General features: G+C 38.4%; 1 protein-coding gene across 1 annotated transcript in view; it reads left to right on the top strand.

Annotated features, from left to right (window-relative positions):
* Positions 1-24,974, top strand: part of GLIPR1L1 (GLIPR1 like 1) — a 41,282-nt gene continuing 16,308 nt past the window's right edge. The window contains exons 1-2 of the mRNA XM_036253217.1: positions 1-174; positions 24,539-24,784. Coding sequence (XP_036109110.1) covers positions 1-174; positions 24,539-24,784 — 420 coding nt within the window. The remainder of the gene's footprint in view (positions 175-24,538; positions 24,785-24,974) is intronic.

The raw sequence follows: 24,974 nt of genomic DNA, 5'->3' as shown, positions 1-24,974 counted from the left end.
ATGGTTCTGTGGAATAAATTGAGTTGCTTATGGACCTTAGGTTTCTGTCTGGTAACCAGTAAGCGGTTCAGCGTCCCTTCCATCAAAGACAAGAGTTTCATAGACCAGTGTGTTGATGCTCACAATGAATTGCGGCGCCAAGTCCAGCCCCCTGCGGCCAACATGAAATACATGGTGAGAAAAAAAACCGGGCTGGGATCATCCGAAAGTATCTTGGTGATTAATTTTATGGACGCACTTGTATGAATTCAGTCTGGACTTTCAGCATGCAGTTAAAAGTCACACCTTGGCCGGTTGTCTCCTGCAGGGTGGTGATAGAAGGGAATGAGAAAGGAAATCTTGAAGCTGTTCTTTGCCTAGATTTACATACAGGGTAGGGCAGAATTAGGCTTACAGTTATGAGGACCTGAAACAGAGCTTATTCTTGTATTTTGTTTATTAATTAGTGTATTATTACTTCGTATTACAATGTAAGCCTACTTTTGTCCACCCATGTATATACACACGTTCTACATAAACATATACTATATTTTCCAAAAGAAACAATGAAAAGATAAATGTAAATTAATCGAAATTTACACAGCTAGCTGCAGAAGAGAGGGAAGAAAGGAATAAGTTGGAAGAAACACGAGCCTTCTTTGAATTTACTTTGTTTCATAGTTTGACTTTGTAAACATGCAATCATTTTTGTTACTCGAACCCTTCCCATTAATGATCTGGTGCTTTTCTTTTTCTTTTTTCTTTTTTTTTTTTGCAGATCCATATTCCCACCTTGTATCATTTTTCTTCTGTCTAAAGGACATTAATATTTCTCATACTGTAGGTCTGTTGGTAATTAATCCTATCAACTTTTTATGTCTGTGAGTTTATTTCTCAATTTATGACACATATCATCATTAGACACAGAATTCTAGGTTGAACTTCAAAGATAATGCCCTAACTAACTTCTGTGTCCCCACACATTGTTCGTGATGAGAACTCTGCTGGATCATTTTCTTGGTTCCCATGCACATTACATGTATTTTTCCTCTGGCTGCTTTTAAGAAATGGCTTTATCCTTGGTATTGAGCAATTTGATTATGATGTGCCTTGGTGTAGTATTGTTCATATTTCTGGGGGTCACTATGCACTATGCTTCGTTGATCTGCAGGATTGAACAAATTAGAAAAATTTTAGCCATTGTCCGCTCAAATATTAAAGAGTCCAATGACAAGTATATTAATGATACAATTTGAAGTTATCTCACAACCCACTGATGCTCTTTTCAAGTAAAAAAAAAAAATTTCTCACTCTTGCTTAGTCTACTCATTTTAACAATATGCTAATTCTGGCTCAACTTCCATTCATTTGGTTTTTCTCCTCACTATTTTTTTTTTAATTTATTGATTGGAGGGAGAGAAACATTGATTTGTTGTTCTACTTATTCATGCATTCATTGGTTGATTCCTGTAAGTGCCCTGACCAGGAAACCTGTAACTTTGGCACATCAGAACAATACTCTAACCGACTGAGCTACCTGACCAAGGCCTTTCTCCTTATTTTTTATAGTATTATCAGGCATCCTTACATGCAGATAACCTTTTATCAGATACCTGATTCTTTCCATTTTAGCTTGTTGGGTAATGGTTATTTTTGTATTTCTATAAATATTCTTGACTTTTTTCTGGCATGGATTTATGTTACGTGGCATTTTGATCCACTTGAGTCTTGTCTTTAAAATTTGTAAGTCAGGAAAAAAGTGGTGGTTGAGTCTCCCTCTATTAAGGAGAGATCTTTCTGAGTACTTTACACAATTCCCAAGATTATGAAGTTTTCCAATCTCAACAGTGATAAGAGGCAATATTCCTGGTACTGTGTAAACATTAGGTAATATGCTCTCCTGTCCTTCTGAGTGACTCATTCCCTGGCCTTGAATATGTTCTTCATATGTGTATCTTAGTCAGTACCCTGCTAAATACTCATCTTTGGAGCTCTGCCTCTGTGCAGGCCTCTGCCTTGTGGCATTATGGCCTGAGCATTCTCTCGAGGCAGTAGGCTAACAAACTCACAGGACTCACCTTGTTGGTTTCCCTCCTCTCAGGGATCACTGGTCCTTGTTGCCTGATTTCATGCGTATTGCTTTCTCACATATGTATTTTATTCTTAGTGTCTCAAGTAGTAAACTTACTCCATCTTGGCCGAAAGCAGAAATGCTAACTGTTGGCTAAGTCTTCAACAGTAGTTTCTCCTGTCCCCCACCACTGAATCGCCCAGGAAAGCTAGGCACCTCATTTCTCATATCAATTTCTACAAATGTCAGAAAAGATGGACTGTGATGTGTTAACAAATAAACCCTGAAATCATGAAAGTTCTAAAAAACATTTATTGATATGTAACATTGTTTTAGTTTAAAATATAAAAGAAAATGATTTAAGTATATATTGAAAAAATGATTACCACAATAAGTTTAGTTAATGTCCATCACCTCACATAGTTCTTTTTTATCTTGTGATGAGAACTTTTAAGAGCTCATCTCTGAGCAACTTTCAAATATACGATACAGAATGGTTAACAGTGCTCGCAGTGCTGTACTTTACAGCCATAAACTTGTTCATCTGGTAAACGGAAGTTTATACATTTTGACCCCCTTCACCCTTTAACCTATCCCCACCTGAGATGCTGACAAATGCTAGTCTGTTCTCTGTATCATGAGTTTGGTTTTTTAATATTCTGCATATAAGTGAGATCATTCAGTATTTATCTTTCACCATCTTATTTCACTTAGCATAATTCCTTAAGCGTAGATTTAGCATCTCACTCACACTATTCTCCAGATCCCTGTTCTCCATGCAGTGCCTTTGGGCTATTTATATGTTGGTTGCATCATGTCAACATGTGTTCTTCAAAGTCACCAATGAGAAAGCTACAGGGCTCCACAGAAGTTTTATGATCAGATCTAGTGGTGAGATATGCCATTCCCACCCATATCCCTTTGGCCAGACTTAGTCTGATAACCCTACCACGCTTACCTTAAGTGCCCTACCACAGACTGCTTTTGTAGTCATCAAATATTGTTTTATTCCTTTCCTTTAATATATAGAAAAAATTCAAGGCCTCCCTCAAAGGATAAAACACAGTATCCTCTCCAGTTACTGAATCAGAGTCTAATGTCACTGTGTGGTATGAAACAATTTCTCCAACAGGGTTGGTTGTGGATATTCTTGACTGGGTGTGTCCTTCACATAAAGAATATTAAATGCTAGCATAAAGACAAGACGACCACAACAAACGTTTCTATTCAGGAAGTAGAAGAGTAGAAGCCATGCAGCAATCATTGATTCAGAGCAATTTTGAGTTTGGGGTATACCTTACCTGTTCCATTTGCTGAGACACTTTTTAGCCAATCAAGAGGATTTCCTTGTCACATACTTCATCTCCTCTTTGCCCTGGGGCTTAATTACATGAGAGTTTCCTGACACATGTCTCTCAAAGCTTTTTCAAAATCTTCTCTTTCATTATGTGCAATAGAGAAGCAGTTTCTTTTCCATCTCCAAAAGCCCCACATGTCTTGATTTTCTCTCTTATTTCTGTTTCCAAATGGCCGATTTTGTAGTCTTTTAAAATCTTGTTGAATCTACATTAACAACCAACAAACACTATTAATGTTCTGTTTTCCAATCTCTGTTTTGACCTTCAAATTCAATGGACTCATAGTCTACCTCCTAATTTGTAGATCACATTTTTTCAGATGCTTTGGCCCTGAACAACTTGGATTGCCATCATTCCTGCCTCATTTTCAATTTTTTGTTGAATTAATAATACTTTTATATTCAGATTGTTGTTCTGCTGAAACAATTCAAAGATGTTTGTTATGCTGAGGGAAACTAATAAAAACATGAATAAATTTTAAGATAAGTGTCAAGTTTACACAGAAATTGGAACCATTGTACACTGTTGGTGGGAATGTAAAATTATGTCAAAGCTATGGAAAGCAGTATGAAGATTACACAAGATATTAAAATTATAACTACCATATGATCCAAAAATCCCACTTCTGGCTATATATAAAAATATTGAAAGCAGGATCTTGAAGAGATATCTGCACTCCCATGTATATTGCAACACTGTTTACAAAAGCCAAGATATAGAAACATCCCAAGGGTCCATCAAGTGCTTCAAGAAAAGGTGGTCTATACATACAGTGGGATATTATTCAACCTTAAGAAAGATGAAAATGCTGCCATCAGTGAACACACCGAAGAACCTGCAGGACATGATGCTAAGTGAAAAAGCCAGTCACAAAAGGACAAATACTGCACGATTCCACTATTTGAAGTCTCTAAAATAGTCAAACTCGTAGAAGCGGGAAACAGAATTGCCAGGGTCGGGGTTGGGGGGATGGAGTAGGAAACTGGGGACTTGTTTATCAGAGGGTATCGTTTCAGTTATGTTAGATGAATAAGCTATAGAAATCTGCCATGTAGCACAGTGCCTACACTTCATAATAGGGTATGTTGCACTTCACAAATTTGTGAAGAAGGTAAATCTCATGTTAAGTGTTCTTACCTCCCTGCCGCCCCCCCCCCCCCAAAAAAAGTGGAACAAACGAAAACAAAGGCCCACAAAGAAACTCTGAGAGGTTTGGTTATGTCTCTTACCTTGTTTGTACTCTTAGAAACATAGGTGTTTGCATATGTCTAAACTCATCAAACTATATATATTAAATAGGTACAGTTCTTTCTATACCAACTGTACCTCAATAAATACATGTTAAAGTATTTTTATGTGTTTGTGTTACTTCTTAAGTCCTTTCAGGAATTCTGAACATTGACTACTGTGCTATCTTTATTGCTCAGCATCATTCTTTTTATACTATCCGTGTATAGTATAAATTCTTTAGTAGCATACTGACACATCCCAACATCCTCCTGCCCTCAATCATATGCACAAAATACTGCTTCATGCCACAGCACAAGCAGAAGTATGATTATATGAGCCTATTCTTAAAAAGATAGTGTGGGTACTCACCATCAGATGAAACTATTTATAAATATATTTGTTTTCAGTTTATATTTTGAAGAATTTCTTACCAGGCTTTCTTCTTCCTCCTGTGTGGGCTTCATTTACACAGATGTAATTCATGATAGGAGGGGCTTGTACTGCTGGAGTGTATTTGAGTTAGGCTAGGCATAAGACAGGTGATAGGGTCTTTAAAAGTTTGTCTATAAGCTCGTCAAATTAATCTCTTTGCAATTTACGACACAATATTACTCAATAAATTGTTTTTCCTAGGGCCAGAGAATTAATATTAATTAAGTTTTAGGTGAAAGTATTGCCAATTCCAAGGGATCATTAAAGTATTTTTTTCTGGAAATATTTTTGTAATTAATTTATTTATTTTTGTTACAGATGTTTCTTGTTTTTCACCCACTGATGCCCCCCAACCTCTCCCTCCCCGCTCTCTCCCCAGCTTTGTTGTCCATGTCCATTGTTCATGCGTACATGCATATAAGTTCTGTAGTTTATCTCTCCCCTCCACTCCCTCTTCTGGGGATTGTCAGTCTGTACCCCACTTCCACGCTTCTGGGACTCCCCATTCCTCAGACTGTTATGTTCATTATATTCCACAAATAAGTGAGATCATATGATACTTGTCTTTTTCTGTTTGCCTTGTTTCACGTAGGATGATACTTTCCTGGTCCCTCCATGTCGTCTCAAAGGATAAGAGATCTTTCTTACTGCTGCATAGTACTCCATTGTGTATATGTACCACAGCTTTTTTATCCATTCGTCTACTGGTGGACACTTGGGCTGTTTCCAGATCTTAGCTATTGTAAATAGTGCTTCTATGAACATGGGGGTACATATATTCTTCCTGATTGATGTTTCAGGCTTCTTAGGGTTTATTCATAGAAGTGGGATCACTGGGTCAAATGGAAGTTCTATTTTTAACTTTTTGATGTAACAACATATTGTTTTCCACAGTGGCTGCACCAGTCTGCATTCCCACCAGCAGTGTACTAGAGTCCATTATTCTCCACACCCTCGCCAACACTTGTTGTTTGATGATTTGTTGATGGCAGCCATTCTCACAGGTGTGAGGTGATACCTCATTGTTGTTTTAATTTGCATCTCTCTGATGATTAATGATATTGAGCATTTCTTCATAGGTCTCTTGGCCATTTGTATGTCCTGTTTGGAGAGGTGTCTATTTAGTTCCTCTGCCCATTTTTTAATTGGGTCCTATGTTTTCCTTTGACTGAGTTGAGCACTCTATATATATTGGAAATTAACCTCTTATCTGATATATCATTGGCAATTATGCTCTCCCATGCAGTGGGTTGCCTTTCCATTTTGATGATTGTATCTTTTGCTGTACACAAGCTTTTCAGTTTGATGTAGTCCCGTGTGTTCATTTTCTCCTTTGTTTCTGTTGCCTTAGGTGATGTATCAGTGAAAATTCTGCTGCATATGATGTCTGAAATTTTGTTGCCTACATATTCTTCTAAAATTTTTATGGATTCATGAGTCACGTTTAAGTCTTTTCTTCATTTTGAGTTTATTATTGTGTATGGTGTAAGTTGATGGTCTAGTTTCATTTTTTTGCATGTAGCTGTCCAATTTTCCCCACGCCATTTATTAAAGAGGCTGGCTTTACTCCACTATATGCTCTTGCCACTTTTGTCAAATATTAATTGAGCATATTGCCTTGGGTCCATTTCTGAGTTCTCTGTTCTGTTCCACTGGTCTATATGCTTGTTCTTGTGCCAGTACCAGGCTGTTTAGATTACATTGGCATTGTAGTATAACCTGAAATCTGGTAATGTGATTCCTCCAACTTTGTTCTTCTTTTTCAAGATTGCTGTGGTTATTCAAGGTCTTTTTTGGATCCATATGAACTTTTGAAGTATTTGTTCTAGTTCTGTGAAGTATGTCTTTGGTATTTTGATGGGGATTGCACTGAATCTATAGATTTCTTTGGGTAGTTTGGACATTTTAATGATGTTAATTCTTCCAATCCATGAACAAGGTATGTGCTTCCATTTTTTTATATCTTCCTCTATTTCCTTTTTCAACGACCTGTAGTTTTCTGTGAATAGTTCCTTTATTTCTTTGGTTAAGTTTATTCCTAGGTATCTTAATTTTTTTGCTGCGATGGTAAATGGAATTGTTTTCTTAGTTTCTCTTTCTGTGAGTTCATTGGTGTATAGGAATGCCATCGATTTATTGATGTTAATTTTGTATCCTGCTACTTTGCCAAATTTATTTATTAACTCTAGTAAATTTTTGATGAAGTCTTTGGGGTTTTCTACGTATAGTACCATGTCATCTGTGAATAATGACAGTTTCACTTCCTTCTTTCCAATTTGGATCCCTTTTATTTTTTCTTCATGTCTAACTGCTGTGGCTAAGACTTCCAGTACTATGTTAAATAAGAGTGACAAAAGTGGGCATCCTTGCCTTTGTCCTGTTCTTAAGGGAAATGCTTTTAGTTTTTGACCATTGAGTATGATGTTGGCTGTAGGTCTTTCATATATGGCCTTTATTATGTCGAGATATGATCCCTCTATTCCCACATTGCTGAGCATTTTTTATCAGAAATGGGTGCTGGATTTTGTCTAATGCTTTTTCAGTGTCTATTGATATGATCATATGATTTTTTATCTTTCATTTTATTTATGTGGTGTATCACATTTATTGATTTGCGAATATTGTACCAGCCTTGCATCCCTGGAATGAATCCCACTTGGTCATGGTGAATAATTTTTTTGATGTATTGCTGGATCCGATTTGCTAGAAATTTGTTCAGGATTTTGGCATCTATGTTCATCAGGGATATTGGCCCTTAGTTTTCTTTCTTTGTGGTGTCTTTTTCTGGTTTTGGAATTAGAATTATTCTGGCCTCATAAAACAGGTTTGGAAGTCTTCCTTCTTCTTGAATTTTTGGTAATAGTTTGAGAAGAGTGGGTATTAGTTCTTTGAATGTTCGGTAAAATTCCCCCATGAAGCCGTCAGGGCCTGGGCTTTTGTTTGCTGGGAGAGTCTTGATTACATCTTCAATTTCTTCTGTTGTTATTGGTCTGTTCACGTTTTCTATCTCTTCCCGGTTTAGTGTTGGGAGACTGTGTTTCTAGAAATTTGTCCATTTCGCTTAGATTGTCAGATCTGTTGCCGTATAATTGTTCATAATATTTGTTAACAATCCTTTGTATTTCTGTGGTGTAAGTTGTTACTTCTCCTCTTTCATTTCTGATTTTGTGTATTTGGGTTTTCTCTCTTTGTTTCTTGGTGAGTCTAGCTAGGGGTCCATCAATCTTGTTGATCTTTTCAAAGAACCAGCTCTTTGTTTCATTGATCCTTTGAGTTGTTTTTTTGGTCTCCATGTCATTTATTTCTCCTTTGATCTTTCGATTCCCTTCCTTCTACTTGCTCTGGGATTTTCTTTTGGTTTGCTTTCCAGTTCCTTAGGTTTGAGGTTAGATAGTCTATTAGAAAATTTTCTTGCTTCTTGAGATAGGCCTGCAGTGCTACAAACTTACCTCTCAGAATTGCTTTTGCTGCATCCCATAGATTTTGTGTTGTTGTGTGTTCATTTTCATTGATTTCCAGGAAGTTTTTAATTTCTTCTTTGATCTCCATGGTAACCCATTCATTGTTCAATAACATGCTATTTAGCCTCCATGTTTCAAATATCTTTGCACGTTCTTGTTGCAGTTGATTTCTAGTTGCATGTCATTGTAGTCTGAGAAGATGCTTGATATGATTTCAAACTTTTTGAACTTGTAGAGACTTAGCTTGTGCCCTAACATGTGGTCTATCTTTGAGAATGTCACATTTGCACTTGAGAAGAATGTGAGTACTGCAGTTTTGGGGTGTTATTCTCTGTAGATATCTATGAAATCCATTTGATCTGCACATTATTTAGAGTCTGTGTTTCCTTGTTAATTTTTTATCTAGAGGATCTATCCAGTGATGTCAGCAGGGTATTGAATTCCCCTGCTATGATTGTATTGCTGTTTATTTCTCCTTTGAAATCCTCCAGAAGATTTTTAATATATGTTGGTGCTCCTATATTGGGTTCATATATGTTTACCAAGGTTATATCTTTCTGTTGGATAGATCCTTTCAATATTATGTAGTGGCCCTCTTTGTCTCTAGTTATAGTCTTCATTTTGAAATCTACTTCATCAGATATGAATATTGCTACCCCAGCTCTTTTTTTCCTTTCTGTTTGCTTGAAAGATTTTTTTCCATCCCTTCACTTTCAACCTCTGTGAGTTTTTTGATGTGAGGTGGGCCTCTTGTAAACAACATATAAGTGAGTATGCTTTCTTATGCAGTCAGTTACTCTGTGTCTTTTTATTGGAGCATTCAAACCATTAACATTTAAAGTGCTAATAGATATGTACTTATTTATTGCCATTTTTGTTTAGTGTGGTTACATTTTTCTTCCTATTTTTTCTACTAATTACAGCAGCCTTTTTGCCATATCTTGCAGTACTGGTTTGCTGTTAAGATATTCCCTTAGCCTTTTTTTTTTTTTTTGTCTGGAAAGCTCTTTATTTGACCTTCTAATTTGAATGATAGCCTTGCTGGATAGAATAGTCTTGGATTCAGATCCTTGTTTTTCATGACCTTGATGACTTCATGCCACTCCCTTCGGGCCTGTAGTGTTTCTGTTGAGAAGTCAGCTGAGAGCCTTATGGGGTTTCCTTTGTAGGTAACCTGTTGTTTATCTCTTGCTGCCTTTAGGATTCTGTCTTTGTCTTAAATTTTTGGCATTTTAATTGCAGTATCTTGGTGTGGGCCTGTTTGGGTTCTTCTCACTTGGGGCTCTCTGTGCTTTTTGAACTTGAATGCCTTCTTCCTTCACCAAATTAGGAAAATTTTCTGTCACTATTTCTTCAAATATATTCTCTAACCCTTGCCCACATTCTTTCTCCTCGGGGACTCCTATGATGTGAATGTTATGACGTTTCCACTTGTCCCACAGTTTTCTTAAGCTCTCTTCCTGTTTTTTAATTGCTTTTATCCTTTTGGTTTTCTGATTGGTTGATTTTTCTACCCAGACTTCTAATTCACTGATCCAGTCCTCAGCTTCCTCTACCCTGCTTGTTAGTCCTTCCAATGTGTTCTTAACTTCTGCTATGTCATTCTTCATTTCCTCTTTGTTGATTTTCAATGTTTCTATATCTTTACTCATGGTGCTCATGTCCTTACTCGTGCTGTTGAGCTTCCTCAAGATCATGGCTCTGAACTCTACCTCTGATCATTTGCTTAGCTGCATTTCAGTCATCTCATCTTCGATAGAGTTCTCTTGTTCTTTCATTTGGGGTTGTTTCTTTGTTTCACCATTTTGGCTATCTCAGTGGGTTTTGGAACCTTCCAAATTTTCCCTGTGGGTGTTAGTGTTTTGCTGTTTGTGGCTCTCTCTCTACTGGGTTTGGATGAGACTGGGTGGGCCCACGTTAAACACCACTCTCAAGTCTTACTTTCCTGGGTAGATTTGCAAGCCCAGGAAAGGTTAAGTTTTCCTCTAGCTTTTTCCTGGTGGCTAGTAGTCTCAGTTACTCAGTGCCTTGGAATGTAGCCCTGGTGTTCTGCATAAGAGGATTTCCAGAGGGTGGGATAGATGCTGGTTATTAATGAGCCACAATTTGCATTTCTTTGCCTCACCTGGGAATGGCTGAATCTTCGAGAGGGGAGGGGGCTGCTGCATTTCTCCACAGCTCTGGAAAGGAGCACCCTGGCCACTGTCCTTTGTGGCCGCAACTTAACAAAAACTCTGAGTGCCCTCCAAATCCCAGGTGTCCCGACAGTTTCAGCCTAGTCTGCCCTCCCTCTGCTGTAGCTCCCAGGTGAGTGGCTATGGCTATCTTAGCACTCTGTCCCAGCTCTGTGTGCTGTGGAGCAGGCTTGGTCTTTATTCCCCAAGGGGGCTGCTCACAGCTAAGACTGCTACTGTCCGTGGGCTCCCAGCTTGCCACCCTTTTGTGCCTCCCCAGATCCTACCAGTGTCCCTGGTTATATGGTCCTGTCCTGCTGCTTTTCTGTTGTTTTTTTTCTGAGGATTTGTCTTTATTCTAGTTGTAATTCCTGTTTGGTTCTGGGAGATCTTCTGCATAGCTTCTATTCACTCCACCTCCATTTTCACATCCTCTGAGCCTATCTTGTGTGCATCTGGGTCGCACCCTGCAGGTCCCATGGGTAACTGGATGGCACAGTTCCTTTGGGGACCTGGCTCTATGCCTATGTTATGGGCTGCTGGGTCACACAGTCCTCTCTGGTACTTCAGCACTCTGCAGGTCCCACAGGTAATTGGATGGCATAGTCCCTGCTGGGTCACACAGGCCTCTCTGGTGCTTCAGCACCCCGCAGGTCCCAAGGGTAACTGGATGGCACAGTCCCTGCTGGATTTTGCAGGCCTCTCTGGTGCCCCTGCACCCTGCAGGTGGATCACATCAGTCTCTCTCGAGCTCTGGCTTCCCACTGCTCTTGTGGGCTACTGGACTGCACAGGCCTCTGTGGAGCCCCAGGTCCCGCTGCTGGTGGCTGGGGAGTGCTGCTGCCCTGTGGGGCTCAACTCCTGCTTAGCTTTTGCTGTAGTTTCGGGGGATGGGTCTCAGCTGCTGGTCTGTGCTTTTGTTGCCTGGGATGGATGTCTGCTCCCCAGCCTCTGTTGCTGGGGATATATTTTGACTCTGATCAGGCTGCTACTAGTGGGGATGGTGCTGGGCTCCGGACTGCCTGCGTCTTCCACGACCGGCACCTTGAGAGCTCCACTACTGTGCCCTGGTCTGTGTTGACACAGAGTGTCCACTGGTCCAATGGTACCAGGTGTGCTGGTGGGCTCAGGTTGCTGGGCCCTAGCTGCTCCCACTGCCTCCTCCCAGGGAAGACCCAGGATCTTTCAAAATGGTGGGACCTCCCCACAGCGCAGAGAGAAGCTTCCTGAAGGGCCACTTACCGTGGTAGCCGGCTGCTTTGTCCACAGCACAGGAACCTTCTGCTCCGTGGCTCTGCACTGCACGGGTTTGCTCGTCCACCTTCACATCCACTCACACTCTCTCACACACTCACCCTCCCTCCAGTCCTGCCCACTGCCATCTTCCTGGCTTTTCTCTCTAGAAATATTTTTAACTACATTGTTCAGGTGAAAAAAACAAGAACTTTAATGATAAGGTCCTTGGGAATTTTAAAATGCAAATAGATGCTTTTAGTTATATACACATCAAGGTAATTATAAATTGAACATATTATGTATGTTTGAACTGCTTTGAAATACATGTTTTGAATATAAACAATTCCTTAACCATCATATAATTCATACTCTTTCAAGGCCATAGAGTTTACCATTTAGATATTAAGACAAGGTCGTAATTAAAATGATTGAATCATTTTCTATTTTATCATACTTTGGATAGGGATGATTTGAACAAGCTATTCTATATTAAAACTCTATTTTCATTATATTTTTTAAAAATAAATGTAAGGGTTAATAATAATTTATTTCCTTTCAAAGCAGAGAATTCTCCCAATGATTTAGGCAAAAGACTAGGACTCTCACAGGCTTAAGGAGGTCAAGTTTTCTACAGTCTACAGCTAAACTATCTTGGCGAAAGGAATGAGTTACACAAAATTATAGCTAGGAATATAGTAAGTGAAGAGACCTGGCAAAAAACATTTGTTGGGCCCTGGCCAGTTTGGCTTAGCAGTTAGAGTGTCGGCCTGCGGTCTGGAGAGACCCGGGTTCGGTTCCCGCTAAGGGCACGTACCTCGGTTGCAGTTTGTCCCCGGCCCTGGTTGGTCATGCGGGTGGCAGCCACTCGATGTGTCCCTTCACGTCGATGTTTCTCTCTCTCTCTCCCTTCCTCTCTCTCCCTCCCACTCTATCTATACAAAAAAATGGAAAAATATCCTCGGGTGAGGAAAAAAAAAAAACATTTGTTGGTTGTTGTTGATATCTTGTTTGTTTGTTTCTGAAATTGTATCTATCTTACAGGAACTATAAGAAAAATGGAGATTCTGTCTTTATGGTATTTCACCTGTTCTAACTACACATTATTTTTAGGTGGAGAGTGACATATGAGAACTCATCACTCAGCCTATTCATTTTTGGAACAGTGAATTATGAACCATACTCTGGGAGCCGCTGAAGTCTCTCTTGCCAACTGTTAATAAATATTTGATACATCTATTTTTGTAGATTAAAGGAAAATAAGTGATTAAAATGTCAAAAAAAAAAAAAAAAGAATATAGGAAACTTTACCCAGTGAAATTAGTAGTATACATTTAAATCAATAATCTTAAAATGGAAATAAAGTGCCGAAAAGATATAGGAAGTATCTTTAGGAATCAAGTCAATAATCGTCATAATCTTTACAAAATCATCACCACTGGGACACCAGTGGCACTGCCCTTCAGATTTGGACATGCTACTGGTGCCATGTCATTCTGTGGCACAGAAATCTTGATGGAAGCTGGGAAAACCATGCTAGATACCACCCTCCCACTACACAGTCCTATCATCCCCTCTGAAATCTCGCTGTATGTTCAAATCTCTGATTCTTGTAGCAACCTTTATACTTAGCTACGTAAGCTTATTACCAAGTGAGAATTCTAGAGACAAGAAATTACAGGGAGTATATTTACCTGATGGAAATGCCTTCTTTGGAGTTCTGGAAATAGGAACGAGAAATGCGATGAGCCTAACCCTTGAAAGATCATATTCCCAAGAGCAGGAGTAAATCTATATGCCTCGGTTTTCCTGTTAAATAAAGCTAAAACTATTGTATATTATATTTAAATAAAAAATAAATATAAGAACACTCTTAAAGAGGGAGAGAAGAAAGCAGACAAATCAATTAGAGACTTCAAGACTCAAGAAATTACAAAGGCGAGTTCCCTGGCTTGCTTTTTCATTCCTATATGTTCTGAACTAAGTATTAAAGAAGCTGAAACCCAGAAATGTCAATAAATGCAGAAAATTAAAGCCTCAAGAAAACCTGCTGTTTATCTTGCCAGAGAATCAGGAAAGGGGCAGTAGGACAGAAATCTTTTATTTGTTTATTTATTTTTATAATAACCACCCTACTGTTGACAAACAGTGCAGAGAAAAAAAAATAACCTTCTTAACCTCTACAGCAAAGGCCAAGAGAAAACCTAGACTATCAGCCTTGTATAACAGTAAGGAAGCACCCTCCCACCTCCACCCACCAGTGTTGTATCAGAGGAGGCTAAGTGAAAAGAATTCTATCCCCCATCAGGAAGTAACCAGTTGCCCAGTCAGCCAGGGCGGCGTCAGAGAAGTACAAGCATATAGCTGGTACTTTCACCACCACCCAGCAGTAATGAGGTAGCCCTCACAACAACCCCCCACTAGGGTGTCAGTCGAAGGCATGTCATTACTTTCACCCTCATATTGAAGTGATGGGGTACCCCCTCCTCTCATGTGATGTCAGCAGAGGCCAAGAAAAGAGCATAGGTTTTCCTCCTTACCTGGTGGTAAGACATTTTTTCTCCCTGTGGGATACAGTCAGCAGAAGCAAAGGGGGAGCCTGGGTACCCATCTCCTTCCAGTGGTAACGAGCATCCCACCCACCCCATGGTTAAGAAGAGTGAGTGGGGAGCCTAGACTTTCACCCACCAACCAGTGAAACAGAACTTTCCCCCAATTGAAACAGTGTTGGTGAACCCCTCCTAAAACCTGAGGATTAAATAAGGCCTAGAGTCTCATAACATAAACCTCAAAATGTTAAAGATACAAGAAAAAAAATCACTCATCGTACCAAAAACCGGAAAAATATCAACAAGAATTAGAAAAGATGACAGAGGCCAACACCCAGATGACATTGATGTTAGAAGTATCTGGCACGAATTTCGAAGTACTTATCATAAAAATGCTTCAAAGAGCAATCACAAAAAATGCTTAAAGCAAATGAAAAAATAGAAAGTCTCAGCAGGGAAATGGAAGCTATAAAGTAGATTCAAATGGAACTTTTTCAACTGAAAGATTTAATACAAATTTGAAACTCATTGGATGGATGGGCTCAATAGCAGAATGAATATGACAAGGTGGGGGGGGGCAGTAAACTTAAAATAGGACTATAGAAATCACCAAATCTGAACAACAAAGAAAATAGACTGAAAAAAAGTGAACAGAACATCAGGGATCTATGAAACAATAATAAAATATCTAAAATCCATGTCATTGGAGTTCCAGAAAACATGGAAAAAGATGGGGAGGGGTAGAAAAAATATTTTAAGAAACAGTGAATGAGACCTTCCAAAATTTGAGTAAAGACATAAACAATAAATCTGAGTGAAGACCAAATACGATGAGCTCAAAGAAATTCATGCCAAAATACATCATCATCAAACTTTATAAAACTTAAGACAAAAAAAATTCTTAAAAGCAGTTGGAGAGAAACGACACATTAGCTATAGGAGAACAACAATTTCAATGTCATCAAATTTCTTATTCAAATCTATGAGTGCCAGAAGCAAGTGGCACAACATTTTCCTTTTAAACGTCAAGGCCAGTTTCAAAGAAGACTCATCCAAGAATTCTACCCAGAGGAATAATACTTCAAGAATGAAAGTATTAATAAGACATACTCATATTCAGCAACTATGATAATTTGTCATAAGCAGAACTACACTAAAAGGAGCCCGGTCAGTGTGGCTAAGTGGTTGAGTGTCCACCCATGCACCAAGAGGTCTCCAGTTCGATTCCCAGTCAGGGAACATGACCAGGTTGTAGGCCCAATCTCTGGCGGGCAGCATGCAGGAGGCGGCCAATCGATGTTCTCTCTCATTGATGTTTCTATCTCTCTCTCTCTGCTTTCTTCTCTCTCTCAAATCATTAAAGAAAAAAAAAATTTCTTTAAAACAATAAAATAAAAGAACAGCTAAGGAAATATCTTCAAACAGTAAAATAATGATAAAACAAGGACTCTTGCAACATAAGGAATGCAGAAACGAAAAGGCAAAGAGTACAAATATGGGTAAATATAATAAACTGTTCTCTATGTTTTTCAAACTATGTTTGACACTTGAAGCAAAAATTATAACATTGTTCTACATGGTTCTTATGTATGTAGATATTTAAGACAATATTTTTCTGTTTGGTTTATTTATTTTGTTCTTTAGATTCCACATATAAGTGAAATCATATGGTATTTGTCTTTCTCTGACTTATTTCACTTAGTATAATACCCTCTAGGTCTATCCATGAGTCACAAATAGTAAAAATCTATTTTTAATGACCAAATAATATTCCCCTGTATCTATGTACAACTTCTTTTTTACCCACTCATCTATTGATGGACACTTAGGTTGTTTCCATATCTTAGCTATTGTAAATAATGCTGTAATTAAATAAGGGTGCATATATATATATTTGAATTAGTGTTTTGAATTTCTTCAGAGAAATATAAGAAGTGGAATTGCTGGGTCATAGGTAGTTGTATTTTTAATTTTGGAAGGAACTTCTATACTATTTTCCACAGTGGCTACATCAATCAGCATTCTTACAACAGTGCACAAGGGTTTCCTTTTCTCCACATCTTCACTGGTTGTTTGTTGATTTATTGATGATAATCATTTTGACAGATGTGAGATGATATTTTTTATGGTTTTAATTTGCATTTTTCTGATGATTAGTGATGTTGAGCATCTTCTCATATGTCTACTGACTAGCTGTATGTCCTCTTTGAAGAAGTGTTTACTCAGGTCCTCTGGCCATTTTTAAATTATAGTTTGTTTTTTTGATGTTAAGTTATGTGGGTTCCTTATAATTTTGTTGTTGTTAATCCTCACCTGAGGATATTTTTTCTACTGATTTTTAGAGAGTGGAAGGGTGGGATGGAGGAAGGAATAGAGAGAATGAGAAAAAGAGAAAAAGAAACAGAAACATCAATGTGAGAGAGACACATCGATTTGTTGCCTCCCAAACACACCTAAACCAGGACCTTGGATCGAAACTGCAACCCAGTACGTGCCTTTGACTAGGAGGAATCAAACCTAAGGTGCACGGGCTGACACTCTAAACACTGGGCCACACCAGTCAGGGCATAATTTTTTTTTTTTTAATTTTTTTAGAAAGAGATGAAGAAAGAGAGAGAGAGAGAGAAACATCAATGTGAGAAAGAAACATTGATTGGCTGCCTCCTGCACACCCTCTACTAGGGATCAAGTCCCCAACTTGAGCATGTGTCCTGATGGGGAATCGAGCTGGGACCTCTCAGTCCACGGGACAATGTTCAATCCACTGAGCCGCACTGGCGGGGCTAAATTTTTAATATTAACTCCTTATCAGATATATCATTGGTGAATATCTTCTCCCACTTAGTAGGTTGTCTTTTCATTTTTTTGATGGTTTCTTTTGCTGTGCAAAAACCTTTTAGTTTGATGTAGTCCCATTTGTTTATTTTTCTTTTGTTTTCCTTGTCCTAAGAGATTTATCAGAAAAAAATATTACTAAGAAAAATGTGAGAACATTTGCTGCCTATAATTTCTTCTATGAGTTTTATGGTTTCAGGTTTTACATTTATCTTTAATCTATTTTGAGTTTATTCTTTTGTATGGTTTAAGTTGGTGGTCTGGTCTCATTTTTTTCACATGTATCTGTCCAATTTTCTCAACACCATTTATTGAATAGACTGTCTGTACCCCATTATATATCCTTGCCTCCTTTGTCGTAGATTACTTGACTATATATGCATGGATTTATTTCTTGGCTCTCTATTTTGTTCCATTAACCTGTATGGCTGTTTTTACTCCATTACTGTGCTGTTTTGGCTACTATGGCCATGCCGTATAGTTTGATAACAGGTAACATGATACCTCCAACTTTGTTCTTCTCAAGATTGCTATGCTATTCAAGGTCTTTTGTGATTCTATATAAATTTTTTAATTATTTGTTCTAGTTCTGTGAAAAATGCCATTGGTATTTTGATAGGGATTGCATTAAATCTATAAATATCTTTTGGTAGCATGGACATTTAAAACAAAAAACAAAAAACATGTATTTAAGACAATTATATTATTGCTGGAGTGAATGTAAAGGGACCTAAATGGAATTACAGCGGTCCTCTCATATCTGTAGGAGACATATTCTAAGACTCCTCGGTGGGTGTCTGAAACCATGGATAATACCAAACCTTATGTACAGACCCGGCACACACAAAAACATACACACACGCACTTTCTCTTCATGTCTTACACCCATCAATTTAAAAGACTTTCTCATCTTAACTAAGCACTCATCACATACTATGGTTATACTTTTGCAGTTTGAGATGCAGCAACAAAATTAGTAAAAATTTCTAATTTCTTCTTAATTTCATAATTAGAAGATTTATTCTTACCACAAATCTTAGACATCACAGCATACAATCTTTTCCTTTCCTTACTAATAAAGTAAGTATTAAAAATAATACTAAGCAAATAAGTATGATGATATGGTAGGCTAATAGTAAAAGCATGAAGAAAAACATGTCATGCAAACATTAATCAAAAGGAAGCAGGAGTGGGCCTCAGGAAGATGGTGACAGGCACAAATGGAGTGAGGTTGAGTGTGTGAGAGTATGAGCGAGTGTGAGAAAGAGTGTGAGTGGCTGTGGGTGTGAATGAGCAACCTCGAGCAGTCCAAAAATGTGGGGCAGAGGGTTCCTGTGCTGTGGATGGGGAGCAGCCGGTTACTGCAGTAAGCACCTCATCTGGGAGCTTCTACCCGCACCGCCAGGAGGCCCCACCATTTTGGAAGGTCCCGGTTCTTCTCTGGGTCCACCAGAGTGTTTTGTACCTTTGGACCGGTGGAACCCACTGTGTCAATGAGGACCAGCGCACAGAAGTGGCTGCTGCAGTAGCTATAACCGGCGGGAGCCGAGCACCATCCTGCACAACAGCAGCCTGATTAGAGCCCAGCATCTTCCCCCAGGGCAGCAGTGACTGGGCAGGAGTGGAACACTACTCCTAATAGCAGCTAAGGCTCAGGAGCCGAGACATACTCCCAGCAGCACAGATCGGCAGCTGAGACCCCTCTCGGTAGCATCAGCACAGGCAGATCAGGAGCGGTGCCCCAGCCCAAGCAGCAACAAGACTCTGGCAGCCGAGAACTGCCCAGACAACTGCAGCAACGGATTTGGAGTGGAGCCCCTTCCCCATCAACAGCAAAGTCCCAGGAGTTGAGCACCCTCAGCCCCCAACAGTAGCAGAGGATTGAGAGCTGAAAGCACCCCCTAACAACAGCAGCAGTAGCAGCACACAAACCAAGGGTTGACACTTGCCCCCACCAGCGATGGATAAGGAACTGAGCCCCACTAGGTAACAGTGTACCCCAGCAACACACCAGCAGGACCCACACACCCCAGCAGACTAAGAAGCAGCAAGACATGGGCAGCTGAGACCTGCAGAACAAACCAACACCAGCTGCCAGTTCTCAGTCCTCCGAGATCAACAACAGGCAAGAGGCACCATACACCAAAATAGTCTGGGAGGCAAAGCAGTCTTATTTGACACTCACCGACCTGCCAACACATTCCAAATTTCCTTACCAGGCCTAGAACTACCAGATTGTTAAATGGTGAGAGAAAGAAAAAACACCCAGATGAAAGGAAAGGAGGAATCATCAAAAAAGGAACTACAGGGAACAGAAGAAAGCAATTTGTCAGATAAAGAATTCAAAGCAATGATTTTAAGGGTGCTCAAACAATTTAGTGAGAACTACAGGCAACTTAAGAATTTTGAAGAGCTCAGTGGGAAATACATAAGCTTAAAAAAAAAGGTATAAGCTATGAATAAAAATCAAGTGGAAATAAAGAATGACATAGCTGTTATGGAAAAAATAGCCTAGAAGGGTTCAATAGTAGATTAAAAGAAGCTGAAGACCGAATTAGCCACTTGGAAGACAAAGTAGAAAATTTCTTATTTCAATGACCTGTAGTTTTCTGTGAAGAGGTCCTTTACTTCTTTGGTTAAGTTTATTCCTAGGTATCTTAATTTTTTTACCACAATGGTAAATGGGATTGTGTTTTTAGTTTCTCTTTCTGTGAGTTCATCATTAGTGTATAAGAATGATGTTGATTTCTTGATGTTAATTTTGTACCCTGCTGCTTTGCCAAATTCATTTATTAAGTCTAGTAGATTTTTGATGGAGTCTTTAGGGTTTTCGATGTATAACATCATGTCATCTGCAAATAATGACAGTTTCACTTCCTTCTTTCCAATTTGGATCCCTTTTATTTTTTCTTCATGTCTAACTGCTGTGGCTAAGACTTCCAGTACTATGTTAAATAAGAAGGGTGAAAGTGGGCATCCCTGCCTTGTTCCTGTTCTTAAGGGAAATGCTTTTAGTTTTTGCCCATTGAGTATGAAGTTGGCTGTAGGTTTGTCATATATGGCCTTTATTATGTCAAGATATGATCCTTCTATTCCCACATTGCTGAGTGTTTTTATCAGAAATGGGTGCTGAATTTTGTCGAATGCATTTTCAGCATCTATTGATACGATCATATGATTTTTATTTTTCATTTTGTTTGTGTGGTGTATCACATTTATTGATTTGTGAATATTGTACCATCCTTGAATCCCTAGGATGAATCCCACTTGGTCATGATGAATAACTTTCTTGATGTATCACTAGATCCAATTTGCTAATATTTTGTTAAGGATTTTGGCCTCTTTATTGATCAGGGATATTGGCCTGTAGTTCTCCTTTGTTGTGTCTTTATCCAGTTTTGGAATTAGGACCATGCTGGCCTCATAAAATGAGTTTGGAAGCCTTCTGTCTTCTTGGATTTTTTGAAGTAGTTTGAGGAGAATGGGTATTAGCTCTTCTTTGAATGTTCGTTAAACTCACTGGTGAAGCCGTCCGGGATTGGGCTTTTGTTTATGGGGAGTTTCTTGATTACATCTTTAATTTCCTTAGTTGTCATTGGTCTGTTCAAGTTTTCTATCTCTTCTCGGTTTAGTTTTGAGAGGCTGTGTGTTTCTAAAAATTTGTCCATTTCATCTAGATTTTCCAATTTGTTGGCGTATAATTGTTCATACTGTTTTGATGATCCTTTGTATTTCTGTGGTATCAGTTGTTATTTCTCCTATTTTGTTTCTGATTTTGTTTATTTGGGGCCCTCTTTTTGTTTCTTGGTGAGTCTGGCATAGGGTTCATCAATCTAGTTTATCTTTTCAAAGAACCAGCTCTTTGTTTCATTGATCTTTTGAATTGTTTTTTTTAGTCTCTGTCATTTATTTCTGCTCTGACCTTTACTATTTATGTCCTTCTTCTTGCTCTGGGTTTTTCTTTTTGTTTATTTTCTAGTTCTTTAAGTTGTAGGGTTAGAAAGTCAATTAGGAATTTTTCTTGTTTCTTGAGGTAGGCCTGTAGTGCTATGAACTTCCTTCTCAGGACTGCTTTCACTGCATCCCATAGATTTTGTGTTGTTGTGTGTTTATTTTCATTGGTTTCCAAAGAGTTTTTAATTTCTTCCTTAATCTCCTTGGTAACCCATTTGCTGTTTAATAACATGCTATTTAGCCGCCAAGTGTTTGAAAGTTTTTGTTGTAATTGAGTTCTATTTTCCTGTCATTGTGATCTGAGAACATGCTTGATATGATTTCAGTCTTCTTGAATCTCTAGAGACTTAGTTTGTGTCCTAACATGTGGTCTATCTTTGAGAATGTCCCATGTGCACTGGAGAAGAATGTATATTCTGCAGCTTTGGGGTGAAATATTCTGTAAATGTCAATTAAGTCTAACTGATTTAGTTTGTCATTTAAGGACTTTGTATTTTTGTTAATTTTTTGTCTCGAAGATTTATAGAGTGGCATCAGTGGGGTGTTAAAGTCAACACATTATGATTGTGTTGCTATTGATCTCTCCTTGAAGTCCTCCAGAAGTTTTTTAATATATTTTGGTGCTCCCATGTTTTGTGCATATATGTTTACCAGGGTTATATCCTCTTGTTGGATTGATCTTTTTAATATTATGTAGTGCCCTTCCTTGTCTCTTATTATGGCCTTCGGTTTGAAATCTATCTCATCAGATATTAGTGTTGCTACAGCAGCTTTTTTTTTTAAATTTCCATTTGCTTGGAAAATTTTTTTCCATCCCTTCACTTTCATCCTGTGTGACTCTTTTGTTGTGAGGTGGGTCTCTTGTAGACAGTATATATTTGGGTCGTGTTTTCTTATCCAATCAGCTACCCTATGTCTTTTGATTGAAGCATTTAAGCCATTTACAGTTAAGGTTATTATTCATAGATACGTATTAATTGCTATTTTTATTTTCTGCTTGTGTTCCTCTCTCTCTCACTCTCTGTTTCTGCTTCTTCTTACAACAGTCCCTTCCGCATGTCTTGCAGTGCTGGTTTGGTGGTGGTAAGTTTCTTTAGCTTTTTTTTTTTTTTTTTTTGTTTTTTTGTCTCTGAAGTTCTTTATTTCTCCTCAATTTTAAATGATAGCCTTGCTGGATAGAGTAGTCTTGGATTCAGACCCTTGTCTTTCATTACTTTGTATACTTCATGCCATTCCCTTCTGGCCTGCAGTGTTTCTATTGAGAAATCAACTGACAGTCTAATGAGAGCTCCCTTGTAGGAAACTGTCTGTCTCTCTCTTGCATCCTTTAAGATTATTTGTTTGTCTTTAATGTTTGCCATTTTTATTATGACGTGTCTGGCTGTGGGTCTTTTTGGGTTCATCTTGCTAGGGACTCTCTGTGTTTCCTGGACTTGTATGACTTTTCCTTCACCAGTTTAGGGAACTTTTCTATCATTATTTCTTCAAACAGGTTCTCTATTCCTTTCTCTGATTCTTCTCCTTCCTGTACTCCTATGATACAAATGTTACATTTTGTATTGTCCCAAAGCTCCCTTAAACTCTCCTCCTGCTTTTTAATTTTTCTTCCCATTTGCTGCTCTATCTGGGTCTTTTTTTCTACTTTGTCTTCTAGGTGGCTGATTCAGTCTTCAGCTTCTTCTAATCTACTATTGAACCCTTCTAAGCTATTTTTTCCATAACAGCTATGTCATTTTTATTTCCACCTGATTATTATTCATAGCTTCTATTTTTTTTTTAAGCTTATGTAGTTCCTACTGAGCTCTTCATAATTCTTATTAAGTTGCTTGTAGTTCTCACCAAGCACCCTTAAAATCATTGCTTTGAATTCTTTATCTGACAAATTGCTTTCTTCCATTACCTGTAGTTCCTTTTCTGGTAATTCCTCTTTTTCTTTCATTTGGGTGTTGTTTCTTTGTCTCACCATTTAACAATCTGGTAGTTCTAGGCCCAAAGATGAATGTTGGAATGTGTAGGCAGGTCGGTGTGTATCAAATAAGGCTGCTGTGCCTCCCAGACTATTTTGGTGAATGCACCTCTTGCCTGCTATGGGTCCTGGAGGATTGACAACTGGCAGCTGGTATTGGTCTGTCATGCAAGTCTTGGCTTCCCGAGTCTTGCTGATGCTTGGACTGGGGCACTGCTCCTGATCAGCCTCTACGGATGCTGCTGAGAATGGGTCTCAGCTGCCAATTTGTGCTGCTGCTGCCTAGGGTGAGTGGATCCCACTGGTGCACTTCTTGGGTGCGTGGGTCTTGCTGGTTTACTGCTGGGGTGCATGGGTTCTATTGGTATTCTGCTGTGGTTTGTGGATCCTGCTGGTAGCTTCTGCAGTGTGTGGATCCAACTGGTGTGCTCCTGGGGTGCATGGGTCCTGCTGGTGTGTTGCTGAGGTACTCTGCTGCCTGGTGGGGCTCAGCTCCTGATCAGTCGCTGCTGGGGGTGAGCGTCAGCTCCTGGTTTACACTGCTGCTGCTGCTGCTGTTGCCAGGGGGTGCTCTCAGATGCCAATCCTCTGTTATTGTTGGGTGCTGAGGATGCCCCTGGGACTTTGTACATTTTCCTGGTATCTAGAAACTTTGATAACTTCACTTATTTTTTTTTAGTCTTGCCTGTACATTGATTTGAATTTTCCATGTATTGAGTCATGTCATCTGTGAATGGTAAATTCCAATCAATCTTTAGACATTTTATATCTATTGTCCTATATATTTATACTGCACATATTTTATACAGCCTAACCTCTAATACAATTTTAAATAGAAATAATGATACATCTTGTTTCATTTCCAATCTTGGGTGAAAGCTTTCAATATTTCACCATTTTGTACTGATGCTTGCTGTATGGTTAGATTTTCTTATATATAAATTCTTGATTAAATTAAGGAAATTCTATTTCTAGTGTGCTAGGAAGATTTTCCCATTTTAATTATCAATAAGTCCTCATCCTTTACTTATGATATGTTTGCATGACTTTCTAAATTACTAGACTGTGAACTTTTATTTAAATCACATTCAAATATTTGTGAATGCTCTACTGTACAAGGCCATCAGGTAGGTACAAGAAAAACAAAAATGAACTGTCACCACGTGGGTAATAGAGTGTTTCTGAAGCACAATTTAAAAGAACTAATAAACAAAATTTAATTGATTACAATAATTAGAATAACTTTAATGCAAAAAAAATATGCACAATTCAATTTAAATTATTTTTGTCTTTCAGAGTTGGGATGAAGGTTTAGCGAAGATTTCAAAAGCATGGGCAAACCAATGCCAAATGGAACACAACCACTGTTTGTCAAATTCATATCATTGTCATCCAATTTTTATATCTATGGGAGAAAATATCTGGTTAGGTGACTCATACAACCTTACACCAAAAAGTGTTATTAATCATTGGTATAATGAAAGCATATTTTATAATTTTAATAGACTACAGTGTTCTAAAATTTGTACCCATTATACACAGGTAAATATTTGACACTTTATTGATTAGTTTTTATTTATGCACATTTCAATCACAAGACATATTCTTTTAGCATTTTCTTTTTAGTTACTTTTGTATATCCTGAAAATTCACCTTTATTTTGAAGATAGTTTTATTGAGTATAGAATTATGTGGAACTTTTGTGTGTGTTTTTTGTTTGTTTGTTTTTACT

Source organism: Molossus molossus, unplaced genomic scaffold (genome assembly GCF_014108415.1).
Source record: "Molossus molossus isolate mMolMol1 unplaced genomic scaffold, mMolMol1.p scaffold_m16_p_10, whole genome shotgun sequence".
Classification (NCBI taxonomy): domain Eukaryota; kingdom Metazoa; phylum Chordata; class Mammalia; order Chiroptera; family Molossidae; genus Molossus; species Molossus molossus.
The sequence above is the reverse complement of the archived record's forward strand: the minus strand, read 5'-3'. Positions and strand labels throughout refer to the sequence as shown.